Source organism: Pimephales promelas, chromosome 15, assembly GCF_988280905.1.
Source record: "Pimephales promelas chromosome 15, fPimPro1.hap1.1, whole genome shotgun sequence".
NCBI lineage: Eukaryota > Metazoa > Chordata > Actinopteri > Cypriniformes > Leuciscidae > Pimephales > Pimephales promelas.
Window position 1 is genome coordinate 25,753,400 of NC_142783.1, and position 26,914 is coordinate 25,780,313.

The 26,914-nt window shown below is 39.1% G+C and overlaps 2 protein-coding genes across 2 annotated transcripts in view; one reads left to right on the top strand and one right to left on the bottom strand.

Moving 5' to 3' along the window:
• Window positions 1-705: 705 nt before the first annotated feature.
• gdf7 (growth differentiation factor 7) lies at window positions 706-6,497 on the bottom strand. The gene is made up of 2 exons (XM_039668927.2): window positions 5,704-6,497; window positions 706-2,922 (listed from the first exon to the last, which is right to left on the bottom strand). Exons 1-2 carry the CDS (start codon window positions 5,999-6,001, stop codon window positions 1,961-1,963), a joined length of 1,260 nt encoding a protein of 419 aa, XP_039524861.2. The 5' UTR covers window positions 6,002-6,497; the 3' UTR covers window positions 706-1,960.
• Window positions 6,498-8,242: 1,745 nt separating this feature from the next.
• The window catches only part of tpp1 (tripeptidyl peptidase I), a 94,973-nt gene continuing 76,301 nt past the window's right edge, over window positions 8,243-26,914 (top strand). Inside the window, exons 1-10 of the mRNA XM_039668905.2 lie at window positions 8,243-8,373; window positions 8,672-8,743; window positions 9,483-9,622; window positions 9,701-9,851; window positions 10,045-10,166; window positions 11,172-11,350; window positions 11,478-11,676; window positions 13,725-13,913; window positions 14,051-14,123; window positions 14,220-14,340. Coding sequence (XP_039524839.2) covers window positions 8,354-8,373; window positions 8,672-8,743; window positions 9,483-9,622; window positions 9,701-9,851; window positions 10,045-10,166; window positions 11,172-11,350; window positions 11,478-11,676; window positions 13,725-13,913; window positions 14,051-14,123; window positions 14,220-14,340 — 1,266 coding nt within the window. The 5' untranslated portion in view covers window positions 8,243-8,353. The remainder of the gene's footprint in view (window positions 8,374-8,671; window positions 8,744-9,482; window positions 9,623-9,700; window positions 9,852-10,044; window positions 10,167-11,171; window positions 11,351-11,477; window positions 11,677-13,724; window positions 13,914-14,050; window positions 14,124-14,219; window positions 14,341-26,914) is intronic.

Below are 26,914 nucleotides of genomic sequence, written 5' to 3' on the forward strand. Positions count from 1 at the left end.
GTTATATTTATGGTATAATTTTTCTATCATTCTTACATAAATGATTTAAATCAAACATTTGAGAAAATACTGCTGATTTGTTTGATAATCCATAATAAGGCATGGAATTAAAGGATTAAAAGTAATCTAATCTAATTAGCAGTGCAAGTAAACAAACCCTCTCAGTAAATGTAAGTGAACCCTGAAAGTAGACACTCAAACAGCCAAATCTAGTGTCGGGATAAAACAAAACAATCATTTTGATTTTGGCTCCACAGTGCCTTTCACAAAAAAAGGTCTGAGGTCGTTCCATGCAATGAAGTCATTTATCTAGCACATATTGCATACATCATGTACTATACTGCAGCTTTATCATCCGATCAAAGCCAAATGTGGTCTCATCAACATTTTTTATAAAACACCTAATTTCTCATTCTTATTAAAGAGCTTAATTTGACTTTTTAGGATTAAAGAATGTAAAATGATGTGCTAAACACTGTTATGTGTTATTCTTTTTTCAATGTGGGCCAATGTTGAGATTTCCACCTTTCTACATCGAATGTATATAAAATTCAGAACTGTCATGCTAAATTTTCACATGTGACTTTACAAAAAGGAAAACCATACTGTGTATGATTATGAAGGCACTAGGAGAAAGCTGTCAGTTTGTATGACAAGGACCCTCAGAAGTATGCAATTTTAAATCTGTGTTTTTCGAGCCAATCACTTGCCAAGAAGCCATAAATGTCATGTGACTAATCATTCTAAAGCTGCAGGAAAATTATATCATGAGTCATGACTCATGACAATGCTGAGGCCTGGGCTGATGGCTGACGGGATCTCATCCCAAGACATCATATAACTGACGCTTTTGACTATACGTCAATATCCGACGTTTTAGGGTACCCTTTAACGTCAGTTAGATGACGCTATCTAATCCTAACCCTACCCCAGACCTAACCTTCCCGCGTCATCTAACTAACGCTAAAGGTAAAGCGTCAGTTGGATGCCGCCCTAGGATCGTCATCTAACTGACGTTAAAGGGTACCCTAAAACGTTGGATGTTGGCGTATGGTCAAAAGCGTCAGTTAGATGACGTCTTGGGATGAGAATACATGCACAGTCCCAAATCCACTACTAGTGACTGTCCTGCACTGTTACAAAAGACTGTTTGCAAGTTTTACACTTTAAAAATCCTGGTAAAATACCTACTTTAATATAATGAAAGATCTGTGTTTTAATTTTTTTTTTTATTCCATTAGAATATACAGCTTTTTTTGAATGGCCGTCAATTGAGAAAGGTGTTTCTGCAGCCGCATGGTGTAGATGTGACATTTACCAGCAGGAGCTAATGAGGCCAGGCTAACCAGCTACACTTTGACCCCTTAGATTTAGAATGGAGTCAAAAGTGTTAACTTCCACTCAGTCAATGCCGTATTTGATTAAGGCGGCTAGACTCCTCTGAGAAACATTTTCAGAGGAACTATCGAATTCTGCAGAGCTATTTCATCTTGAATATAAGCTGACTGTCATGCATAGCACCTTTACTGTTATACACGTTATAGTTGCGTGCTACCGCTGACAGATTCTCAGACTCCGAGTCTTAACGGGGCCAACTTTTTTACCCCTGCTGCAAGGATACTTCAACACTCTATCATTGAGTTTATATTAACAGGATGTAAAATAATCTGGAAAGCCCAGGTTTTCACTCATTTTCTGTTGAGGAGTTGTTTATTTGGTGTTGTAAGGGAATTTGGAGCCGTTTGGCACACACGTCCTATGCTCGCTTCATAAACACAACTCAATGTCTTATCGCCGTCTGAACATACACGCATGCTCGTTGTCACACATTTACACACTGTCCCTCTCACCAGCTCTGACTGCTTCGTCTTGCCCCACAATGCAGTGCTCGGCCTCTGCGTATGAGGCAGTGGCAGCTTTCGTATAGGGTCCAGGGGTAGGTCACCCCTCGCTCACATTGCTACCTGCACCCACAACTCTCCACCACCATGTCCTCATACTGTTTATAAACTACGTTATTCCCAGAGTCAATATACAGGATGCTGATGGGACTGAGTTTAGAAGGAACGCAACAGCTTGGAGGGGTGGACTCTGGGTCCATGGAGTTCATGAGAGTCTGGATGATGGCATGGTTGGTCGGTTCCAGGTGTGAGCGCAACGGGAAGTCACACAAACCCTCGCAGTGATAAGCTTCGTAATCTAGTGGTGCAATAATCCAGTCGTCCCAACCCAGTTCCTTGAAGTTCACGTGAAGCGCCTTCCGGCTGCAACGTGTTCTCCGTCTGCCACCTCCCTTTCCTCCACCGCCGCCTCCTGTAACGGGTCCCACACCAGGACGGCCTGCTAGTGCCGTCCGTCTCCTCCGCCGATGTCTTGGATGACTTTTAATATCATGCTCCCGTGCGGGAAATGTATGACTTTTCATGGCCTTTATCTTCTCACGGATCTCCCTGAAGAGGTTCTCTTTCCGCCGAGCTCGAGAAAAGGCCACCAGTAAGGCTCTTTCATGGGTCTGCTGATCCTCGTGGCTCAGACCCAGCATGCTGGGATGCACGGCCTCGTTATTTGAATCAGAAACGGCCGATATGCTGAAACACAGTGGCCTGCTGCCTTCCAAGGTCCTGTGCAACTTGAGGTGGGTCTTCACGCTTGCGCCAACGTCAAACACATCCCATGTGGCTGAAGCGGTACCTAGAAGATCAATGGTCCTGGAGGTGAGGAGTAGAGATTGGTGAGAGGATCCCGGGATGGAGCAGGTGTGAAGGAGAAGTCGGTACAGGTTCCCACCACGGGAGATTAAACTCAAGACGTCGGGCGGTGGCCTCCTCAGAACCCGCAGCTCCACCTCCATCAGTTCGTCCAGTCGTGAGAGACCAGACAGGTTGAATGTGTACTGCTGATGGAACTTCAGGGAAAGCTCATCTGAAGGTGTAAGAGAAAGAAGCAAATTTAAATTTTAGAATTTTAAGAATGAATGCAGCAAGCTTACAAGAGGCAAACACTGATGCGTTTCCTCACCTTACTATGAACAATCTTACGTTTGGCTTTTGTGAAAATGGCATCCACAAATTGTCATTCCATCTATACTCAATGAGAATAACATTCAAGGGCCTGAATGACTTCTCCAAACACGAGGTGCAGCATGCTCACGGAGACCAGGTGGAGAGTATTTGGCTGACCTGTCAGACTGTGAAGGCCTTTGGCAGCGTCTGCTAATTACACTGATTGAGTGAGAAGAAGGTTTGGCAGGACATTGGAAATGCTCAGCTCTCAGAGAAGATGTCAGCTTCCCCTATATGTCCTCAGGAGGATGTAGTAAATTTGAAGGGTGGGTGGCTTAAGGGTGTAATTAAATGTTAGGTAACATTTCAAGCCGAGGTGGACCTCAGTTTTCTGTGGCCACCGTGAACTGGTCTTTCATTATTCGCACAGCTAACTTCGCTGCAGGGAACAAAATCTCTGTCTGCAAGATGTTGTCCTCTCTTTTTCTTTGTCTGGAGAAAGAAATTGGCTAACAGAACCCATCCAATACTCAGCCTCTCATCCGTGACTGAGATGATGCAGAACCAACCTTTGCTAAGAGAGACCAGACTTTGCGTTTAGAGTAAAACAAGCTTCCATGTTGACATCTTGACATACCGTTCAAACATGGAACCCAGAGTAGCATGCAACCTGATACTGAGACTGCAGTTTCATGGGTTAAACATGAAGAGGATTCTTCCAATATGAGGTGGCTGCACAAAGGACAGATCGGGACATATATTGATGCTACACTATGAGAGAGACCTTCAGAATGATAATTGCAAACTGTTACATAAGTGCACAGAGCATGCAAAAGAGGTGTTTTGAAAGAAAAGCACTATACATCTCTCTGAATCAAAGAAATGCTATAAAATAAAGAAAGAAAGGTGAACAGAGGGGAGAGGTAGAGTAAAGCATCCTCCTCTAAGCTAATATCCGCTTGCCAGACTAAACAATGACATAACCTAGAAAATGAGCTGAGGCAACTCAAGTTCCAGTCAAGTACCTTGGGGTCTACAAATATTGTCTGAATTTCTTAAAGTTTATGGCTTCAGACAGTGCACAGTCATATTTTGGTTATAACTTTAATACTATTTTTCCATACATTGGATAAATATAAATAATTCTGTTTAGAATCTTTTTTGGGGGGCATAATTTATGATGGGTACAGGTGGGACAATCTTCACAAAGAAGCATGCCACACTCATGTTAATTATGGGCCCAAAAGCATCAGATGTGTATGTGAAGGTATAATTTAAATGCGTTACAAGTTAATTTTATCACTTAAATTGGTCAGTAAAAATATTTGCTGCTTTATATCACTGTGTAACTTAGTTGTATGTTGGCAAAAGTGCTAATTAAATTGTGGTTTAAATTACTTTTGGGCATTTCTGCCAAATTAATATTTATGATCCATGCATTCGCCATTTAATGTCGTCATCTCCACCACGGTCCCCCACTATTTTTTAAAACAAAGTGACATCCATCGTTTTTTTTTTTTTTTCTTTGTAAGAACTCGGAGAGAGAGGTCGAATCAAATTTCTTGACTCCATTTTTAACTAAATGTGGGCAAATATAAGGTGGAAATATGATGCTTGGAACTCAGGCTAATGCTAATTCTATTGCCCTCAATGTAAATTAAACAAATGTGTCCACCCTCATTTGTCCACCCTTAAACAAATGTGACATTGGGCGCTTTTTTATTATTCAAAGGCTGTGGCCTCAAATGTAAGAATGTCACTTCAATCCATCGAAAATTCAAGAACAGAACCTTCTTAACTTTATACTAGCCTAGCCTACTAAAAAAAAGTTTTCACGCAAATCCCCATAATTGGACGGGCGGATAGTTGACACACTGCATTTAACAAATTCTGTATTTTTACGTGGCAATCTTTATTTGAACATAAGTTTTAAATTAAAATGTTTCTCCATCTTTATCAGCAACACCTGGAGGGGAGAACGCGTGCTTAGATAGCCTACTTTAACTCAAGGTGCTGTTGAAGTTTATGTGTCACAGATGGTGGAAATTTGAGACATTTGACTTCATATTTATTTTTTGGTATTTTATGTAGGCCTATTTCGAAAATATTATCGGGGAGTAGATGATCCTAAACAAAAAACTTGAGCTTCAAAAACGAATCACGCAGTCGCACAGATAGTCTTTACTAAATTATTGTTCTTTTCGAGTTTAATTGGGAAAAGAAAAACAGTCTTTTTGCGTAACTGTAATAGGCTACACGCAGAACTGCGCATTTCTCTTATTAATGTATAATGCATAAACCAAATATGATATTTTAAGTGCAATTTGCGGTTCGTAATTGGGCCTATAATTAATAGCCTAATTATTATTATTGTTAATCGGCAACAAATTAGGCATATTTGACAGATCATAATATCATCCAAACCATCAGAGAATGTCTATGCAATATCATGGGTAAAATAGGCGTTTCTTAATGCAGCCTATAAACTCTTAGTCAAAGAGATCAATCATCACAGTGTGAGCTGCATGATATTGGGTGATTTATTACGGCAGCATATAATTTATTACAATTAATGATTTTATGTGCCAAGTAATATATAAAAAACCCCAGATCCGGCTCAATCTGAAGGTAGCCTATATGAAATCCGCACCGATGGCCGGAATGAGATCATTTTTACAAACAATCTGTCCATCTTACTCACCTTGTCCCAGGTCCATGAAGCTGGTCACTGTGTTGGCATATCTCCTGGTGCGCGTCTGGCTGCCGTTGCCTCCTCGTCGGTCCAGTTCCGATAGAGTCCTGTACAGAGAGATCATGTAAGACGGAACATGAACAGATGTGGAGCTCGTGCTGTCTTCAGCAGGACCGCGCGCATCCAGATGTGAGTGAAGCCCGTTATCAGAGGGGTACTGCGCCGATCCCAGCACCACTGCCTCAATAATATTCCCAAAGCAAAAGGAAAGCCATAGGAAGGGAGCGGCAGTCTTCTTGGGAGTCATTTTCAGTGGTCTCTGGCCGAAAATGGCAAAGTTGGATGGACTTGATGACTTTGGAAACTCCCCTTTGCTCTTTAGAAAGTGTTAATATCTTGAATGTGAGTAACACGGAATGCCTGTTGCTTAGTACTCAAAGAGCGCCCCCCGTTGGAAAGATAGGCCTATTTTGTGTTTTCAAATCCCCATCAATATTCTCAGAGAACTAATATTATAGCCAGGTAGAATGCCAATTTTACATCAATAAATTGCTAAACCGAATGAGTTTAACTAATAATAAACAATGAAAGGTTTTCTGTCCGCTTATTCTGCTTTGCTAGGAATTTTCTTAGCCTATGTAGGCTAGGTCTATTGTTTTTTATGACATTGACAAATTATCTTCTGCTGCTTGAACATGACATAAATAGACGTATTGGAAGTCAATGATACCATTTTAATTAAAAATTAGTGCTTTTCATGCTACACCTTTTGCGCAATCGTCCCATTTAATGTGCGCGCACTGCCATCTACAGTTGAAAAGACCCAAGCTATAGCCTACGTTTCTGCGAAGTTTAATCGCCTACTTTAAAATGCTAACAGTAACATTTCTTTTCACTTTGCAAAAACTCAGTTTGGTGTAGGCTACACATTTTCTTATAGATTTAGGGGAGATTGAGACTAGTTGCCTCACATCTTACTCCAGGCAATACTTCTTAGTGTTTTTTTTTTGTGTAAACACCAAAAATGATCAAATAATTGATTTGGACAAAAATACAACCTACGAAAAGATTACTATAAAGGTACCACAGACATTTACTTTGATTTATGATATTCCCAATAGTGAATGCATTGGGATTTAGATATGTTTCTTTCTTAATTCAATTTTTCTACTATTTACATCTTGTGAACATACAAGAAATAACGACTATCATATGCATAATCAGTCAAGTGTATGCTTCTTTTCTTACAACTTACTGGAATCAAAGAGGGAACATAACCATCCATTATTATTTCTTCACAGCTAATATGCTCAAGTTCTTAAACCGGAAATCTCAAAATGTCCAGCCTAAAATGTGGCATACCATGGAGATTCAACCTTGGATCACAATGTTGAGGTAAAGCATATGTCCAATGGCACTACCCAAACACTGGGCCTAAAATACTGTAGATCATCCATGTCAACATGCAGCTGTTTTTGTGTTGATTTGCTGTCTGGATTAGACAGCAATCCAGATTAAATTCTGGTTTTTTGTTATTTATTTATTTTTTATTTTTTTTGCAAGGAAGTACAATTATCCTGCTTCCTTTCTGACCTCATCCATGTCTGCCATACTAATAAGTGATGTTCAGTAGAGACAGCAGACTAAACACATTCTAGTAGCCAAATGAACATTTAACATTTAAGATCATGAGCTCTGTCGTCTTCTTTCTGCGCTCTTTGAAATCTAACTTCCAATGACTGGTCAGACAGATCCATCAGATAAACAGATGCCATTCCTTTAATAATGCTTTTAGAAAGAGTTGGACTGCAAAGTATTAGTGACAAAAAAAATAATAATATTATTACCCCTCAAACAATCTAAATATGTCCATACAGTATTTTTCCACTCAACCATTTGTTGACCTTTGATTAATTGCTCTGAAATAGTTTGCAGGGACTAGACACCAGTTACTGTTCTTTTGTCATTTACAGTATTTTTGTTCTGTGTAAATGTATATTTTTATAAGAAGGAATGGACATGTTACACTAAATAAACAGTACAATTATAAAGCTCAAAACACTTTTCCCCATGACGCACCGTGTCATGAGTAGAGAGGATCATTATCCCCTCAAATCTAAATAAACTTCCATCTCAATTAAATGTTTTGCAGTGTCAGAAATTAAAATCTATTAATGGGCGATATATTATTACAGTAATATAATACAGTATTATTACAGTATTATACAGCATATTAATCAGTTTTTTTTAAAGGACAAGTAACCAACTCAAACGTCAAGGTCTGAACTGACAAGAAAATCAGGCAAATACTACTACGTGGCAACTATGGCATTTTAGCCGAAAATAATTTGGCTGGAAATTTTTGTACAGACGTCAAAGTATAACTAATATAAAATGCCTTCAAAAATGTGCGCATAAAAACAACCTATATACACTTAGTATAAGATCGTTACGAAAACTAAGACTTCCTCAGCATTTCTTACAAGTTTTCATTTGCACACACTTACAGCCATATACAGTAAAGCTTACGGCACAAACTTCCTCAATCAAAATAAAAGATCAGCTGATGGTCACGTGACCATCACATGATTACGACACTCGGTCACAGACTCACAGGCATTGGTGTTATGGTGTTTTTCAGAATCAGATATCAAGGTGCATGAACGCGAAAACAATGCGGTGAGTACCAAACGTTATCTTACAGTACTCATAGTTTATTGATCGCATTTGCAAAGACTGTTTGTAAGTCTCACAGACTATCATGGTTTACCTCACGAGGTCAGATGGTCAAGACAAACGTGTTCCCTTCCATGTGTACTGTTAATTTACTGTCTAATGCTAATTGTTTAAGTTTACTGTTAGAGTTAAAAAGACAAAGGTCAGTAAAAGTAACCTCTTGCTCTTGTGCGTTTACCATAAAATAATTGAATGTCCATCAGAGTGGGTTCTATTCAGTGACAGTGTTCTATTTTTACAGGATTGCTGTTTTTGTCCTGAGCTTAATTTGGCTGGTCAGTGGGGAGCTGCTTGAGGCTGACCAAGATGCTTCGTAAGTCTATACTATGAATTGTATTGGTCACTTTATGTGACTTTAAGTGATCGGTATAAGCAATTTCTATATAATATGGCTTTTTACACTAAACAGGACTTTAACAATAGTTATGTTGCATCCACTTATTTTCATGCGCAGTTTAGGATATCATTTGACAACATAGATGGAGACACAGAGATGAACAAATTCTAAAAATGCGCTTTAAAAATATAAGCGCTCAGTTGAGGTGGATAAAAGTTTTTTTTTTTTAAATCCAATTAGAAGATGTGCAAGTATTTCATTATGGAAACACATTTACATTTGAAATACCTCAATGTGCAACAAAAATACATGACTCAACAGTGGATGTGATTGGATAACTGGACTAACCAGCAAACCAATTTGATCTCAAATGTTGGTTGGTCATTCTGAAATGCCTGAGCCAAAGTCTGTCATCAGAATGATTTGGTTTAATTCCCTTCCAGAAGCATATCTCACATGATTGTGTTCCCTAAAAACAGCATCTGAATGCAATATGACATGATGGCATGACCGCATTTATTGCATTTAGTTACCGCAACTTTCATTGGTACAGATATTTTTGTGCCAATTAACCAGGAAGTGATGATTTTGTTTTCTTTCTTGAACACATGGGATGAAAATGGTGCTTTATTTGCAAATATGTTATGCCATATTCCAATTTTCACATAAGTTGGATCATGGAAACATATATGCTAATGTTATTCCCATTGTTTAGTGTGCCTGAGGACTGGATTCTTGTTGAACGGGTTGGGCCTTTGGAGGAAGTGGAACTTACGTTTGCACTGAAGCAGCAGAATGTTAACCAGATGGAAGAGTTACTGAAACTAGTGTCGGACCCAGATTCACAACAATATGGTATTGAGCATCTCTTTTTATATAATAAAAAAATATGAAATAAAGAAACCAGTTCTCATTTTCTCATTTATATTTTAGGGAAGTATCTGAGTTTGGAAGAAGTTGCTGCTCTTGTACAGCCATCTCAGCTGACCGAGAAAGTAGTGCAGAGTTGGCTCCAGAGTCATGGGGTCATAAACTGTCACACAGTTGTAACACGGGACTTCCTTCAGTGTGTCATGACTGTACAGTAAGGACAATTTGTGTGAACGTTACCAAATCCATAGAATTTGTTTTAGAAAAATAGTCTTCATAAAAGAAAAAGTTCTTTAGAAATTCCACAAAAAAAAAATCTAGTTTGTTGTTCTTCTTTTATATAAAGCCTGGTCCAGTTCATCCATATATTAACTTTTGAACTCTCATCTTCTTTCTATCCTTGTCAGGGTGGCTGAAGCATTACTCCCCGGCTCTAAATTTCACCGCTACAGAAGAGATTCACACACTGTGTTGAGGTCAACATCTTTATACTCAGTTCATGAAGATGTGCATCAGCATCTAGATTTTGGTGAGCAGCTGACACCATTCATCTCCAATCCCGTTAGCCTACTGTATCATATTTGATGCATGAATACAAGGCCCCTCTACATTATGAACAATATTAAAACAAAAATCTTATTTTCATGCCTTCTGCCCTTTGGTTGTTTTTAAAAGGCCTTGATGTCAACCTTTAGGTTGTGGTACATATCTTTTTGATGCAAAATCCTTACTGATTTTTTATTTGCATTAATATTTCAATATAAACATGTATGGTACTAAAGCAACTTAGTTTTACTTTATTATCTATACATAATTGTTTACAAAAATAATGCCTATGTATCAAATACGATACAACAGGCTTTTTTTAAAGGAAAGTTTATTTCTACATCTCTTAGTGATAGATTGCATTATATGTTTTTGCCTCCCACAGTAAAAACTACAGAACTTTGATCATAAAATTAAGCATTTAAAATATCATCTTACTAAGACATTATTAGGAGATATATAGTGACTGACAACTGATATGTATATGCAATTTTTGTAAATAGTATGCTGTACTGTTATAAAGATTTCTATTACAAGCTATCAGAATTGCAATTTACATTTTTGTTATATAAATATCAGCTACTGCACCAAAATACATATTTTTTGGTCAGTTTGGGCAAAAAGAGTCTGGATGTTTTTTCCTTATCAAGTGTGAGCCTGATTTGTGAATTATGCTACAAAACAAAACACTTTAGAGTTAGACAAGAAAATTTAGATTTTGTTTGTGATAATTTGTTTAAAGGTTCAGTAAACTGTCCCCCCCCCCCCCCCCCCCCCATGTATTATTTAATATGTCCGGCTTTATAGGGTTAAGGACAATAATATTCTGCATTCAATAATACTGCATTCTGTTTTTCAGTATTTTTACTGACATGTATGCATTATTTTATCCTAATAAACATGCTGGTATCAATGTTCCTAATGGAAGATCTTTGAAGTAATCACTCTCAAAACCATGAAATGAAGCCTATTTTTGATGTCTTTTTAGTGGGTGGTGTTCACCGTTTTCCACCAAAAGGAAAGGAGATCAGTAAAGGCTGGGAAGGAGCAAGACAGGCAGCATTAAGCTATCACTTGGGTGTCACCCCCTCAGTCCTCAGGAGTCGTTACAACCTTACTGCAAAAGATGTGGGCACTGCCACTAACAACAGTCAGGCAGTGGCACAGGTACACCTCATATTTACTGTGGAGATGTCACTAAAAATGTTCATTTCATAATTTCAATAGTATTCTAGTATGTTTTTTCTTGGTTGTGCCAAATATTTCCACTAACTTGAGACTGTAAACTGGTTAGTTCTTGGAGCAGTACTACCACCCCGCTGACTTGGCTGAGTTTATGAGTCTTTTTGGGGGAGGATTCACGCACATGTCAGCTGTAGAGCGGGTCGTGGGTACTCAGGGCGGTGGGAAAGCTGGCATTGAGGCCAGTCTGGATGTGGAGTACATCATGAGCAGTGGAGCAAACATTTCTACATGGGTCTTCACAAATCCAGGTAAGTGACTTATTTCAGTAGCATTTAGATACTAGTATAGTTCTTACTAATTTATTCAATTAGTTTTTATGTATTTTGTTTTTTGATTTTAATAGCATTTTTATTGGTTTTCCATTTTAGTTACTTTAGTACATGAGAAATATTGCTTTGGCAACTAGCTCAACAAATCAACATTTACTTTAACACATCTGTTTTTAATGGTTTCAGTTTAAGTTAAAGCCACTCTATGTAATTTTTTTATTTTTTTTATTCAACAATTATATAATAAACATGAATCCATTTTCCAAACCTGGTTTTCGTCGAATCACTACGGTACACCTATAAAAAGTGTTTATTTTTGGACGATTTTAGACCTTTCAAGATGACAACCGCTGCGGAGTATAAGTACTGTAGCTCCGGCCACAATGTCCTTCCTCAAGATGCATGCAGTTTTGTTTATTAACTGCTAGAGCGCCATAGTGTAACGGTGCGTTCACATGCTAGTGTAATCATGGTAAATGTGTGGAAAATGCACATGAACACCCCCACATGTGGTATTTTCCACTGGGTAACTGGTAGAATATTTTGATGCACGAGTTGCTGAGATGAGATAACCACTAACCACATTTTCAAAATGGCGGCGAGCAACACGAGAGTCATGAATGATAAAGATATGTACCATTCATGATCTAGAAAGTATACAGCATATTATTTACCGTTTGAATTTTGATAAATCATTTTCTTGCTGTAGCAATGACTTATGCCGAGTTTAGACTGCATGATTTTCAAAGTAGTCGGGTCGCTGTTCTTTTCACACTGCATGACTATCTTGGCCAGCATTCAGTCACTGCTGTGTTCACACTGGACGATTGATCGGTGACAGAAGGTTTCACACTGCATGACTTTAGAAAAATCGCCGACAGACTCTAGCACGCTGCGCGCAAACTACGTTTCACAAAACACACGTGAGATTTGAAAAGGAAACAACGCGACACCACACGTGCAAGACCGGAGTTCTCACGTGAGACTTTTTTTTCCGACCCGGTTGTGGTACAGCTGGTGAAACGTCAAACAGACACGAGTGCTCTTCCATTTATTGTGTCCAAATAGACCGAGAAGAAGCTTTTTTTTCTGAAACAATGCCATATCATGTTGATATGTGATCTATAACTCCTCCCCGAACTCCCTGCTGCTCTGTATCTTGCTCTCTCACTGGCTGCCGGTGATCGCCGATGTAGTTTTCAGTCAAAACACTTTTCACACAGCAGGATTTTGAATCGCCGACAGGTCCAGATATTTAGCATGCCAAATATCTCACGGGCGTCGGCGACTCGTCTGTGATTCTCTCAGTTCGCGTCTTTGCTCATTCACACTGCGTGATTGTCACTCGCGTGAACGAGCTCCGATTTGCCTGTGATTTCGGGCATTTGTCGGCGATTTCTCAAAACCTGTCGGCGAGCCAAAATCGTGGCTAAAATCATGCAGTCTGAACTCGGCATTAAGCAATCTATGCTACACACTGGAGCGGAAAATATCATGTTTTCCATAGCACGTGTACGCACCATAACTTCAGCTAGAATCATTTAGATTCGTGACCATAATTTGTCTTAGTTTAGTTTGTGGTTTTGTCAGCATGAAACGGAAGTTGTGTTAGGCTTTTCTGCCCTGTTGTGATGTATATCCGATGAAATTGCTTCTCAAACAAGAAAAAATGTTGGGTGAGACCTGATTTTGTCCATCGGGAATTACTTGGATTATTGGATGGTGGTGGTTTGCAATTGCTGTGATCTCATGTGAGTGACAGGATGTCCCACCTTTGCCTCAGTTAACACGTCATCAGAAAAAATATGTTGCTGCAAGAGGGATGGGAAGTTGTTATGATTAAAGATAATGATGGCACTTAGATTGAAAAAAATAAATGACATTGATCAATCATTTATAATATATTAACAAGAATTGTCAATTTTGACTTCATGGTGACGGTTATCTCCTCAACTGATCTGATTTTAGGTGGTCTGTTTCTGGTTTCATGCATTGTAAAGATCACTTCATTATGGTCTCTGTTACAGGTCGTCATGAGACTCAGGAGCCATTCCTTCAGTGGATGCTGCTGCTCAGCAACATGTCTGCGGTGCCTTGGGTCCACACCATCAGCTATGGAGATGACGAGGACAGTCTTTCTGATGCCTATATGAACCGCATCAACAATGAGTTCATGAAGACTGGCCTCAGAGGGATATCTATGCTCTTTGCTTCCGGTAAGATAACTAAAGTCAAGTTGAAATATGATCAACTGCTGGTTGCATTATCTGCTAGTTCTTAATTTTTTTTCTCATTTGTATAAGATATCAATGAAAGCCACACTCATAAATAAGATCTTTGTGTTTTAATTCAGGTGACAGTGGAGCGGGCTGTAGACACTTGACCAAGGAAAGAAATACTTTCAGGCCGAGTTTCCCTGCATCCAGGTAGACATAGCTCTCTAGATATATTCATCTGTATATTACTGATAACTTATATTTTGAAAGTAGTTGATGTGTGAAATGAATCTCTTCCCTATCTAGTCCTTATGTGACAACTGTGGGTGGGACTTCTTTCAAGAACCCCTACAAACTCAGCTATGAGATTACAGATTACATCAGTGGAGGTGGATTCAGTAACGTGTTTGCAATGCCAGATTATCAGGTAAAGGTACACAAATCTGTATCATGGTCTCAGGTCTGAGTCCCATGGCCCTCTATCAGAATCCAGAGTTTCAAGAAGATTGGAGAAACTTATTTTTTCGCACCCAAAAAAAAAAAAAAAAACGACAGTGTTTTGTTTTTTGTGTGTGTGTGTTAAAAAAATAAGTTTCTCCAATCTTCTTGAAACGCTGGATTCTGATAGAGGGCCATGGGACTAAGACCTGAGTGCAAAAATGGAGGCTCTAGACCCTTCCTGAGCTGAGATATCGAAATTCAAAATTTCGACCTGAAAAAAAAATGACAGTGTTACCCCTTTCGTTTTTTTTCGTTTTCGGGCGAAAAATTAAGTTTCTCCAATCTTCTCAAAACTCTGGATACTGATAGAGGGCCACGAAACTTTGACCTGAGTGCAAAAATGGAGGCTCTAGACCCTTCCAGAGCTGAGATATCGAAATTCAAAATTTCGACCGGAAAAAAAAACGACAGTGTTACTAACCCCTTTCGTTTTTTTTCGTTTTCGGGCGAAAAATTAAGTTTCTCCAATCTTCTCAGAACTCTGGATTATGATAGAGGGCTGTGAAACTTTGACCTGAGTGCAAAAATGGAGGCTCTAGACCCTTCCAGAGCTGAGATATCGAAACTCAAAAATTCGACCCGAAAAAAAACCCGACAGTGGTACCCCTTTTGGTTTTTTTTTTCGGGTGAAAAATTAAGTTTCTCCAATCTTCTCAAAACTCTGGATTATGATAGAGGGCTGTGAGACTTTGACCTGAGTGCAAAAATGGAAGATCTAGACCCTTCCAGAGCTGAGATATCAAAATTCAAAATTTCGACTCGAAAAAAAAACCGACAGTGTTACCCCTTTCGTTTTTTTCGTTTTCGGGCGAAAAATTAAGTTTCTCCAATCTTCTCAAAACTCTGGATTCTGATAGAGGACCACGAAACTTTTACCTGAGTGCAAAAATGGAGGCTCTAGACCCTTCCAGAGCTGAGATATCAAAATTCAAAATTTCGATAAAAAAAAACAACAACAGTGTTACCCCTTTCGTTTTTTTCGTTTTCGGGCGAAAAAATTAAGTTTCTCCAATCTTCTCAAAACTCTGGATTCTGACAGAGGGCCATGAGACTTTGACCTGAGTGCAAAAATGGAGGCTCTAGACCCTTCCAGAGCTGAGATATCGAAATTCAAAATTTCGACCCGAAAAAAAACGACAGTGTTACCCCTTTCATTTTTTTTCATTTTCAGGCGAAAAATTTAGTTTCTCCAATCTTCTCAAAACTCTGGATTCTGATAGAGGGCCACCAAAACTTTGACCTGAGTGCAAAAATGGAGGCTCTAGACCCTTCCAGAGCTGAGATATCGAAATTCAAAATTTCGACCGGAAAAAAAAAACGACAGTGTTACCCCTTTCGGTTTTTTTTCGTTTTTGGGCGAAAAATTAAGTTTCTCCAATCTTCTCAAAACTCTGGATTATGATAGAGGGCTGTGAGACTTTGACCTGAGTGCAAAAATGGAGGCTCTAGACCCTTCCAGAGCTGAGATATCAAAGTTCAAAATTTTGACCCGAAAAAAAAACGACAGTGTTACCCCTTTCGTTTTTTTTCCGTTTTTGGGCGAAAAATTAAGTTTCTCCAATCTTCTCAAAACTCTGGATTATGATAGAGGGCTGTGAGACTTTGACCTGAGTGCAAAAATGGAGGCTCTAGACCCTTCCAGAGCTGAGATATCAAAGTTCAAAATTTCGACCCGAAAAAAAAACGACAGTGTTACCCCTTTCGTTTTTTTCCATTTTTGGGCGAAAAATTAAGTTTCTCCAATCTTCTCAAAACTCTGGATTATGATAGAGGGCTGTGAGACTTTGACCTGAGTGCAAAAATGGAGGCTCTAGACCCTTCCAGTGCTGAGATATCAAAGTTCAAAATTTCGACCCGAAAAAAAAACGACAGTGTTACCCCTTTCGTTTTTTTCCGTTTTTGGGCGAAAAATTAAGTTTCTCCAATCTTCTCAAAAATCTGGATTATGATAGAGGGCTGTGAGACTTTGACCTGAGTGCAAAAATGGAGGCTCTAGACCCTTCCAGAGCTGAGATATCAAAGTTCAAAATTTCGACCCGAAAAAAAAAACGACAGTGTTACCCCTTTCGTTTTTTTCCGTTTTTGGGCGAAAAATTAAGTTTCTCCAATCTTCTCAAAACTCTGGATTATGATAGAGGGCTGTGAGACTTTGACCTGAGTGCAAAAATGGAGGCTCTAGACCCTTCCAGAGCTGATATATCAAAGTTCAAAATTTCGACCCGAAAAAAAAACGACAGTGTTACCCCTTTCGTTTTTGGGCGAAAAATTAAGTTTCTCCAATCTTCTCAAAACTCTGGATTATGATAGAGGGCTGTGAGACTTTGACCTGAGTGCAAAAATGGAGGCTCTAGACCCTTCCAGAGCTGAGATATCAAAATTCAAAATTTCGACCCGAAAAAAAAAACGACAGTGTTACCCCTTTCGTTTTTGTCCTTTTTCGGGCGAAAAATTAAGTTTCTCCAATCTTCTCAAAACTCTGGATTATGATAGAGAGCTGTGAGACTTTGATCTGAGTGCAAAAATGGAGGATCTAGACCCTTCCAGAGCTGAGATATCAAAATTCAAAATTTCGACCCGAAAAAAAAAACGACAGTGTTACCCCTCTCGTTTTTTTCCGTTTTTGGGCGAAAAATTAAGTTTCTCCAATCTTCTCAAAACTCTGGATTATGATAGAGGGCTGTGAGACTTTGACCTGAGTGCAAAAATGGAGGCTCTAGACCCTTCCAGAGCTGAGATATCAAAGTTCAAAATTTCGACCCGAAAAAAAAAACGACAGTGTTACCCCTTTCGTTTTTTTCTGTTTTTGGGCGAAAAATTAAGTTTCTCCAATCTTCTCAAAACTCTGGATTATGATAGAGGGCTGTGAGACTTTGACCTGAGTGCAAAAATGGAGGCTCTAGACCCTTCCAGAGCTGAGATATCAAAGTTCAAAATTTCGACCCGAAAAAAAAACGACAGTGTTACCCCTTTCGTTTTTTTCCATTTTTGGGCGAAAAATTAAGTTTCTCCAATCTTCTCAAAACTCTGGATTATGATAGAGGGCTGTGAGACTTTGACCTGAGTGCAAAAATGGAGGCTCTAGACCCTTCCAGTGCTGAGATATCAAAGTTCAAAATTTCGACCCGAAAAAAAAACGACAGTGTTACCCCTTTCGTTTTTTTCCGTTTTTGGGCGAAAAATTAAGTTTCTCCAATCTTCTCAAAAATCTGGATTATGATAGAGGGCTGTGAGACTTTGACCTGAGTGCAAAAATGGAGGCTCTAGACCCTTCCAGAGCTGAGATATCAAAATTCAAAATTTCGACCCGAAAAAAAAACGACAGTGTTACCCCTTTCGTTTTTTTTCATTTTCGGGCGAAAAATTAAGTTTCTCCAATCTTCTCAAAACTCTGGATTATGATAGAGGGCTGTGAGACTTTGACCTGAGTGCAAAAATGGAGGCTCTAGACCCTTCCAGAGCTGAGATATCAAAATTCAAAATTTCGACCCGAAAAAAAAACGACAGTGTTACCCCTTTCGTTTTTTTCCGTTTTTGGGCGAAAAATTAAGTTTCTCCAATCTTCTCAAAACTCTGGATTATGATAGAGGGCTGTGAGACTTTGACCTGAGTGCAAAAATGGAGGCTCTAGACCCTTCCAGAGCTGAGATATCAAAATTCAAAATTTCGACCCGAAAAAAAACCGACAGTGTTACCCCTTTCGTTTTTTTCCGTTTTTGGGCGAAAAATTAAGTTTCTCCAATCTTCTCAAAACTCTGGATTATGATAGAGGGCTGTGAGACTTTGACCTGAGTGCAAAAATGGAGGCTCTAGACCCTTCCAGAGCTGAGATATCAAAGTTCAAAATTTCGACCCGAAAAAAAAAACGACAGTGTTACCCCTTTCGTTTTTTTTCATTTTCGGGCGAAAAATTAAGTTTCTCCAATCTTCTCAAAACTCTGGATTATGATAGAGGGCTGTGAGACTTTGACCTGAGTGCAAAAATGGAGGCTCTAGACCCTTCCAGAGCTGAGATATCAAAGTTCAAAATTTCGACCAGAAAAAAAAACGACAGTGTTACCCCTTTCGTTTTTTTCCGTTTTTGGGCGAAAAATTAAGTTTCTCCAATCTTCTCAAAACTCTGGATTATGATAGAGGGCTGTGAGACTTTGACCTGAGTGCAAAAATGGAGGCTCTAGACCCTTCCAGAGCTGAGATATGAAAGTTCAAAATTTCGACCCGAAAAAAAACCCACAGTGTTACCCCTTTCGTTTTTTTCCGTTTTTGGGCGAAAAATTAAGTTTCTCCAATCTTCTCAAAACTCTGGATTATGATAGAGGGCTGTGAGACTTTGACCTGAGTGCAAAAATGGAGGCTCTAGACCCTTCCAGAGCTGAGATATCAAAATTCAAAATTTCGACCCGAAAAAAAAACGACAGTGTTACCCCTTTCGTTTTTTTCCGTTTTTGGGCGAAAAATTAAGTTTCTCCAATCTTCTCAAAACTCTGGATTATGATAGAGGGCTTTGAGACTTTGACCTGAGTGCAAAAATGGAGGCTCTAGACCCTTCCAGAGCTGAGATATCAAAATTCAAAATTTCGACCCGAAAAAAAACCGACAGTGTTACCCCTTTCGTTTTTTTCCGTTTTTGGGCGAAAAATTAAGTTTCTCCAATCTTCTCAAAACTCTGGATTATGATAGAGGGCTGTGAGACTTTGACCTGAGTGCAAAAATGGAGGCTCTAGACCCTTCCAGAGCTGAGATATCAAAATTCAAAATTTCGACCCGAAAAAAAAAACGACAGTGTTACCCCTTTCGTTTTTTTCCGTTTTTGGGCGAAAAATTAAGTTTCTCCAATCTTCTCAAAACTCTGGATTATGATAGAGGGCTGTGAGACTTTGACCTGAGTGCAAAAATGGAGGCTCTAGACCCTTCCAGAGCTGAGATATCAAAATTCAAAATTTCGACCCGAAAAAAAAAAACGACAGTGTTACCCCTTTCGTTTTTTTTCATTTTCGGGCGAAAAATTAAGTTTCTCCAATCTTCTCAAAACTCTGGATTATGATAGAGGGCTGTGAGACTTTGACCTGAGTGCAAAAATGGAGGCTCTAGACCCTTCCAGAGCTGAGATATCAAAGTTCAAAATTTCGACCCGAAAAAAAAAACGACAGTGTTACCCCTTTCGTGTTTTTCCGTTTTTGGGCGAAAAATTAAGTTTCTCCAATCTTCTCAAAACTCTGGATTATGATAGAGGGCTGTGAGACTTTGACCTGAGTGCAAAAATGGAGGCTCTAGACCCTTCCAGAGCTGAGATATCAAAGTTCAAAATTTCGACCCGAAAAAAAAAACGACAGTGTTACCCCTTTCGTTTTTTTCCGTTTTTGGGCGAAAAATTAAGTTTCTCCAATCTTCTCAAAACTCTGGATTATGATAGAGGGCTGTGAGACTTTGACCTGAGTGCAAAAATGGAGGCTCTAGACCCTTCCAGTGCTGAGATATCAAAGTTCAAAATTTCGACCCGAAAAAAAAACGACAGTGTTACCCCTTTCGTTTTTTTCCGTTTTTGGGCGAAAAATTAAGTTTCTCCAATCTTCTCAAAAATCTGGATTATGATAGAGGGCTGTGAGACTTTGACCTGAGTGCAAAAATGGAGGCTCTAGACCCTTCCAGAGCTGAGATATCAAAATTCAAAATTTCGACCCGAAAAAAAAAACGACAGTGTTACCCCTTTCGTTTTTTTTCATTTTCGGGCGAAAAATTAAGTTTCTCCAATCTTCTCAAAACTCTGGATTATGATAGAGGGCTGTGAGACTTTGACCTGAGTGCAAAAATGGAGGCTCTAGACCCTTCCAGAGCTGAGATATCAAAATTCAAAATTTCGACCCGAAAAAAAAACGACAGTGTTACCCCTTTCGTTTTTTTCCGTTTTTGGGCGAAAAATTAAGTTTCTCCAATCTTCTCAAAACTCTGGATTATGATAGAGGGCTGTGAGACTTTGACCTGAGTGCAAAAATGGAGGCTCTAGACCCTTCCAGAGCTGAGATATCCAAATTCAAAATTTCGATCCGAAAAAAAACCGACAGTGTTACCCCTTTCGTTTTTTTTCATTTTCGGGCGAAAAATTAAGTTTCTCCAATCTTCTCAAAACTCTGGATTATGATAGAGGGCTGTGAGACTTTGACCTGAGTGCAAAAATGGAGGCTCTAGACCCTTCCAGAGCTGAGATATCAAAGTTCAAAATTTCGACCCGAAAAAAAAAAACGACAGTGTTACCCCTTTCGTTTTTGTCCTTTTTCGGGCGAAAAATTAAGTTTCTCCAATCTTCTCAAAACTCTGGATTATGATAGAGGGCTTTAAAACTTTGACCTGAGTGCAAAAATGGAGGCTCTAGACCCTTCCAGAGCTGAGATATCAAAGTTAAAAATTTCGACCCGAAAAAAAAACGACAGTGTTACCCCTTTCGTTTTTTTTCATTTTCGGGCGAAAAATTAAGTTTCTCCAATCTTCTCAAAACTCTGGATTATGATAGAGGGCTGTGAGACTTTGACCTGAGTGCAAAAATGGAGTCTCTAGACCCTTCCAGAGCTGAGATATCAAAGTTCAAAATTTCGACCCGAAAAAAAAACGACAGTGTTACCCCTTTCGTTTTTTTCCGTTTTTGGGCGAAAAATTAAGTTTCTCCAATCTTCTCAAAACTCTGGATTATGATAGAGGGCTGTGAGACTTTGACCTGAGTGCGAAAATGGAGGATCTAGACCCTTCCAGAGCTGAGATATCAAAATTCAAAATTTCGACCCAAAAAAAAAAACGACAGTGTTACCCCTTTCGTTTTTGTCCTTTTTCGGGCGAAAAATTAAGTTTCTCCAATCTTCTCAAAACTCTGGATTATGATAGAGGGCTTTAAAACTTTGACCTGAGTGCAAAAATGGAGGCTCTAGACCCTTCCAGAGCTGAGATATCAAAGTTAAAAATTTCGACCCGAAAAAAAAACGACAGTGTTACCCCTTTCGTTTTTTTTTCATTTTCGGGCGAAAAATTAAGTTTCTCCAATCTTCTCAAAACTCTGGATTATGATAGAGGGCTGTGAGACTTTGACCTGAGTGCAAAAATGGAGTCTCTAGACCCTTCCAGAGCTGAGATATCAAAGTTCAAAATTTCGACCCGAAAAAAAAACGACAGTGTTACCCCTTTCGTTTTTTTCCGTTTTTGGGCGAAAAATTAAGTTTCTCCAATCTTCTCAAAACTCTGGATTATGATAGAGGGCTTTGAAACTTTGACCTGAGTGCAAAAATGGAGGCTCTAGACCCTTCCAGAGCTGAGATATCAAAGTTAAAAATTTCGACCCGAAAAAAAACGACAGTGTTACCCCTTTCGTTTTTTTCCATTTTTGGGCGAAAAATTAAGTTTCTCCAATCTTCTCAAAACTCTGGATTATGATAGAGGGCTGTGAGACTTTGACCTGAGTGCAAAAATGGAGGCTCTAGACCCTTCCAGAGCTTAGATATCAAAGTTCAAAAAATTCGACCCGAAAAAAAAACGACAGTGTTACCCCTTTCGTTTTTTTCCGTTTTTGGGCGAAAAATTAAGTTTCTCCAATCTTCTCAAAACTCTGGATTATGCTAGAGTGCTGTGAGACTTTGACCTGAGTGCCAAAATGGAGGCTCTAGACCCTTCCAGAGCTGAGATATCAAAATTCAAAATTTCGACCCGAAAAAAAAAACGACAGTGTTACCCCTTTCGTTTTTTTTCATTTTCGGGCGAAAAATTAAGTTTCTCCAATCTTCTCAAAACTCTGGATTATGATAGAGGGCTGTGAGACTTTGACCTGAGTGCAAAAATGGAGGCTCTAGACCCTTCCAGAGCTGAGATATCAAAGTTCAAAATTTCGACCCGAAAAAAAAAAAACGACAGTGTTACCCCTTTCGTTTTTTTCCGTTTTTGGGCGAAAAATTAAGTTTCTCCAATCTTCTCAAAACTCTGGATTATGATAGAGGGCTGTGAGACTTTGACCTGAGTGCAAAAATGGAGGATCTAGACCCTTCCAGAGCTGAGATATCAAAATTAAAAATTTCGACCCGAAAAAAAAAACGACAGTGTTACCCCTTTCGTTTTTTTTTTTCATTTTCGGGCGAAAAATTAAGTTTCTCCAATCTTCTCAAAACTCTGGATTATGATAGAGGGCTGTGAAACTTTGACCTGAGTTCAAAAATGGAGGCTCTAGACCCTTCCAGAGCTGAGATATCAAGGTTGAAAATTTCGACCCGAAAAAAAACGACAGTGTTACCCCTTTCGTTTTTTTCCATTTTTGGGCGAAAAATTAAGTTTCTCCAATCTTCTCAAAACTCTGGATTATGATAGAGGGCTGTGAGACTTTGACCTGAGTGCAAAAATGGAGGCTCTAGACCCTTCCAGAGCTGAGATATCAAAGTTCAAAATTTCGACCCGAAAAAAAAACGACAGTGTTACCCCTTTCGTTTTTTTCCGTTTTTGGGCGAAAAATTAATTTTCTCCAATCTTCTCAAAACTCTGGATTATGATAGAGGGCTGTGAGACTTTGACCTGAGTGCAAAAATGGAGCCTCTAGACCCTTCCAGAGCTGAGATATCAAAGTTCAAAATTTCGACCCGAAAAAAAAAACGACAGTGTTACCCCTTTCTTTTTTTTCGTTTTTGGGCGAAAAATTAAGTTTCTCCAATCTTCTCAAAACTCTGGATTATGATAGAGGGCTGTGAGACTTTGACCTGAGTGCAAAAATGGAGGCTCTAGACCCTTCCAGAGCTGAGATATCAAAGTTCAAAATTTCGACCCGAAAAAAAAAACGACAGTGTTACCCCTTTCGTTTTTTTCCGTTTTTGGGCGAAAAATTAAGTTTCTCCAATCTTCTCAAAACTCTGGATTATGATAGAGGGCTGTGAGACTTTGACCTGAGTGCAAAAATGGAGGCTCTAGACCCTTCCAGAGCTGAGATATCAAAATTCTAAATTTCAACCCGAAAAAAAAACGACAGTGTTACCCCTTTCGTTTTTTCCGTTTTTGGGCGAAAAATTACGTTTCTCCAATCTTCTCAAAACTCTGGATTATGATAGAGGGCTGTGAGACTTTGACCTGAGTGCAAAAATGGAGGCTCTAGACCCTTCCAGAGCTGAGATATCAAAATTCAAAATTTCGACCCGAAAAAAAACCGACAGTGTTACCCCTTTCGTTTTTTTCCGTTTTTGGGCGAAAAATTAAGTTTCTCCAATCTTCTCAAAACTCTGGATTATGATAGAGGGCTGTGAGACTTTGACCTGAGTGCAAAAATGGAGGCTCTAGACCCTTCCAGAGCTGAGATATCAAAGTTCAAAATTTCGACCCGAAAAAAAAAAACGACAGTGTTACCCCTTTCGTTTTTTTCCGTTTTTGGGCGAAAAATTAAGTTTCTCCAATCTTCTCAAAACTCTGGATTATGATAGAGGGCTGTGAGACTTTGACCTGAGTGCAAAAATGGAGGCTCTAGACCCTTCCAGAGCTGAGATATCAAAATTCAAAATTTCAACCCGAAAAAAAAAACGACAGTGTTACCCCTTTCGTTTTTTTTTCATTTTCGGGCGAAAAATTAAGTTTCTCCAATCTTCTCAAAACTCTGGATTATGATAGAGGGCTGTGAGACTTTGACCTGAGTGCAAAAATGGAGGATCTAGACCCTTCCAGAGCTGAGATATCAAAATTCAAAATTTCGACCCGAAAAAAAACCGACAGTGTTACCCCTTTCGTTTTTTTTCCGTTTTTGGGCGAAAAATTAAGTTTCTCCAATCTTCTCAAAACTCTGGATTATGCTAGAGGGCTGTGAGACTTTGACCTGAGTGCAAAAATGGAGGCTCTAGACCCTTCCAGAGCTGAGATATCAAAGTTCAAAATTTCGACCCGAAAAAAAAACGACAGTGTTACCCCTTTCGTTTTTTTCCGTTTTTGGGCGAAAAATTAAGTTTCTCCAATCTTCTCAAAACTCTGGATTATGATAGAGGGCTGTGAGACTTTGACCTGAGTGCAAAAATGGAGGATCTAGACCCTTCCAGAGCTGAGATATCAAAATTCAAAATTTCGACCCGAAAAAAAAACGACAGTGTTACCCCTTTCGTTTTTTTCCGTTTTTGGGCGAAAAATTAAGTTTCTCCAATCTTCTCAAAACTCTGGATTATGATAGAGGGCTGTGAGACTTTGACCTGAGTGCAAAAATGGAGGCTCTAGACCCTTCCAGAGCTGAGATATCAAAGTTCAAAATTTCGACCCGAAAAAAAAACGACAGTGTTACCCCTTTCGTTTTTTTCCGTTTTTGGGCGAAAAATTAAGTTTCTCCAATCTTCTCAAAACTCTGGATTATGATAGAGGGCTGTGAGACTTTGACCTGAGTGCAAAAATGGAGGATCTAGACCCTTCCAGAGCTGAGATATCAAAATTCAAAATTTCGACCCGAAAAAAAAACGACAGTGTTACCCCTTTCGTGTTTTTTTTCATTTTCGGGCGAAAAATTAAGTTTCTCCAATCTTCTCAAAACTCTGGATTATGATAGAGGGCTGTGAGACTTTGACCTGAGTGCAAAAATGGAGGCTCTAGACCCTTCCAGAGCTGAGATATCAAAGTTCAAAATTTCGACCCGAAAAAAAAAACGACAGTGTTACCCCTTTCGTTTTTTTCCGTTTTTGGGCGAAAAATTAAGTTTCTCCAATCTTCTCAAAACTCTGGATTATGATAGAGGGCTGTGAGACTTTGACCTGAGTGCAAAAATGGAGGCTCTAGACCCTTCCAGAGCTTAGATATCAAAGTTCAAAATTTCGACCCGAAAAAAAAAACGACAGTGTTACCCCTTTCGTTTTTTTCCGTTTTTGGGCGAAAAATTAAGTTTCTCCAATCTTCTCAAAACTCTGGATTATGATAGAGGGCTGTGAGACTTTGACCTGAGTGCAAAAATGGAGGATCTAGACCCTTCCAGAGCTGAGATATCAAAATTCAAAATTTCGACCCGAAAAAAAAAAAACAACAGTGTTACCCCTTTCGTTTTTGTCCTTTTTCGGGCGAAAAATTAAGTTTCTCCAATCTTCTCAAAACTCTGGATTATGATAGAGAGCTGTGAGACTTTGACCTGAGTGCAAAAATGGAGGATCTAGACCCTTCCAGAGCTGAGATATCAAAATCAAAATTTCGACCCGAAAAAAAAACGACAGTGTTACCCCTCTCGTTTTTTTCCGTTTTTGGGCGAAAAATTAAGTTTCTCCAATCTTCTCAAAACTCTGGATTATGATAGAGGGCTGTGAGACTTTGACCTGAGTGCAAAAATGGAGGCTCTAGACCCTTCCAGAGCTGAGATATCAAAGTTCAAAATTTCGACCCGAAAAAAAAAAACGACAGTGTTACCCCTTTCGTTTTTTTCCGTTTTTGGGCGAAAAATTAAGTTTCTCCAATCTTCTCAAAACTCTGGATTATGATAGAGGGCTGTGAGACTTTGACCTGAGTGCAAAAATGGAGGCTCTAGACCCTTCCAGAGCTGAGATATCAAAGTTCAAAATTTCTACCCGAAAAAAAACCGACAGTGTTACCCCTTTCGTTTTTTTCCATTTTTGGGCGAAAAATTAAGTTTCTCCAATCTTCTCAAAACTCTGGATTATGATAGAGGGCTGTGAGACTTTGACCTGAGTGCAAAAATGGAGGCTCTAGACCCTTCCAGTGCTGAGATATCAAAGTTCAAAATTTCGACCCGAAAAAAAAACGACAGTGTTACCCCTTTCGTTTTTTTCCGTTTTTGGGCGAAAAATTAAGTTTCTCCAATCTTCTCAAAAATCTGGATTATGATAGAGGGCTGTGAGACTTTGACCTGAGTGCAAAAATGGAGGCTCTAGACCCTTCCAGAGCTGAGATATCAAAATTCAAAATTTCGGCCCGAAAAAAAAAACGACAGTGTTACCCCTTTCGTTTTTTTTCATTTTCGGGCGAAAAATTAAGTTTCTCCAATCTTCTCAAAACTCTGGATTATGATAGAGGGCTGTGAGACTTTGACCTGAGTGCAAAAATGGAGGCTCTAGACCCTTCCAGAGCTGAGATATCAAAATTCAAAATTTCAACCCGAAAAAAAAAACGACAGTGTTACCCCTTTCGTTTTTTTCCATTTTCGGGCGAAAAATTAAGTTTCTCCAATCTTCTCAAAACTCTGGATTATGATAGAGGGCTGTGAGACTTTGACCTGAGTGCAAAAATGGAGGCTCTAGACCCTTCCAGAGCTGAGATATCAAAATTCAAAATTTCGACCCGAAAAAAAAACGACAGTGTTACCCCTTTCGTTTTTTTCCGTTTTTGGGCGAAAAATTAAGTTTCTCCAATCTTCTCAAAACTCTGGATTATGATAGAGGGCTGTGAGACTTTGACCTGAGTGCAAAAATGGAGGCTCTAGACCCTTCCAGAGCTGAGATATCAAAATTCAAAATTTCGACCCGAAAAAAACCCGACAGTGTTACCCCTTTCGTTTTTTTCCGTTTTTGGGCGAAAAATTAAGT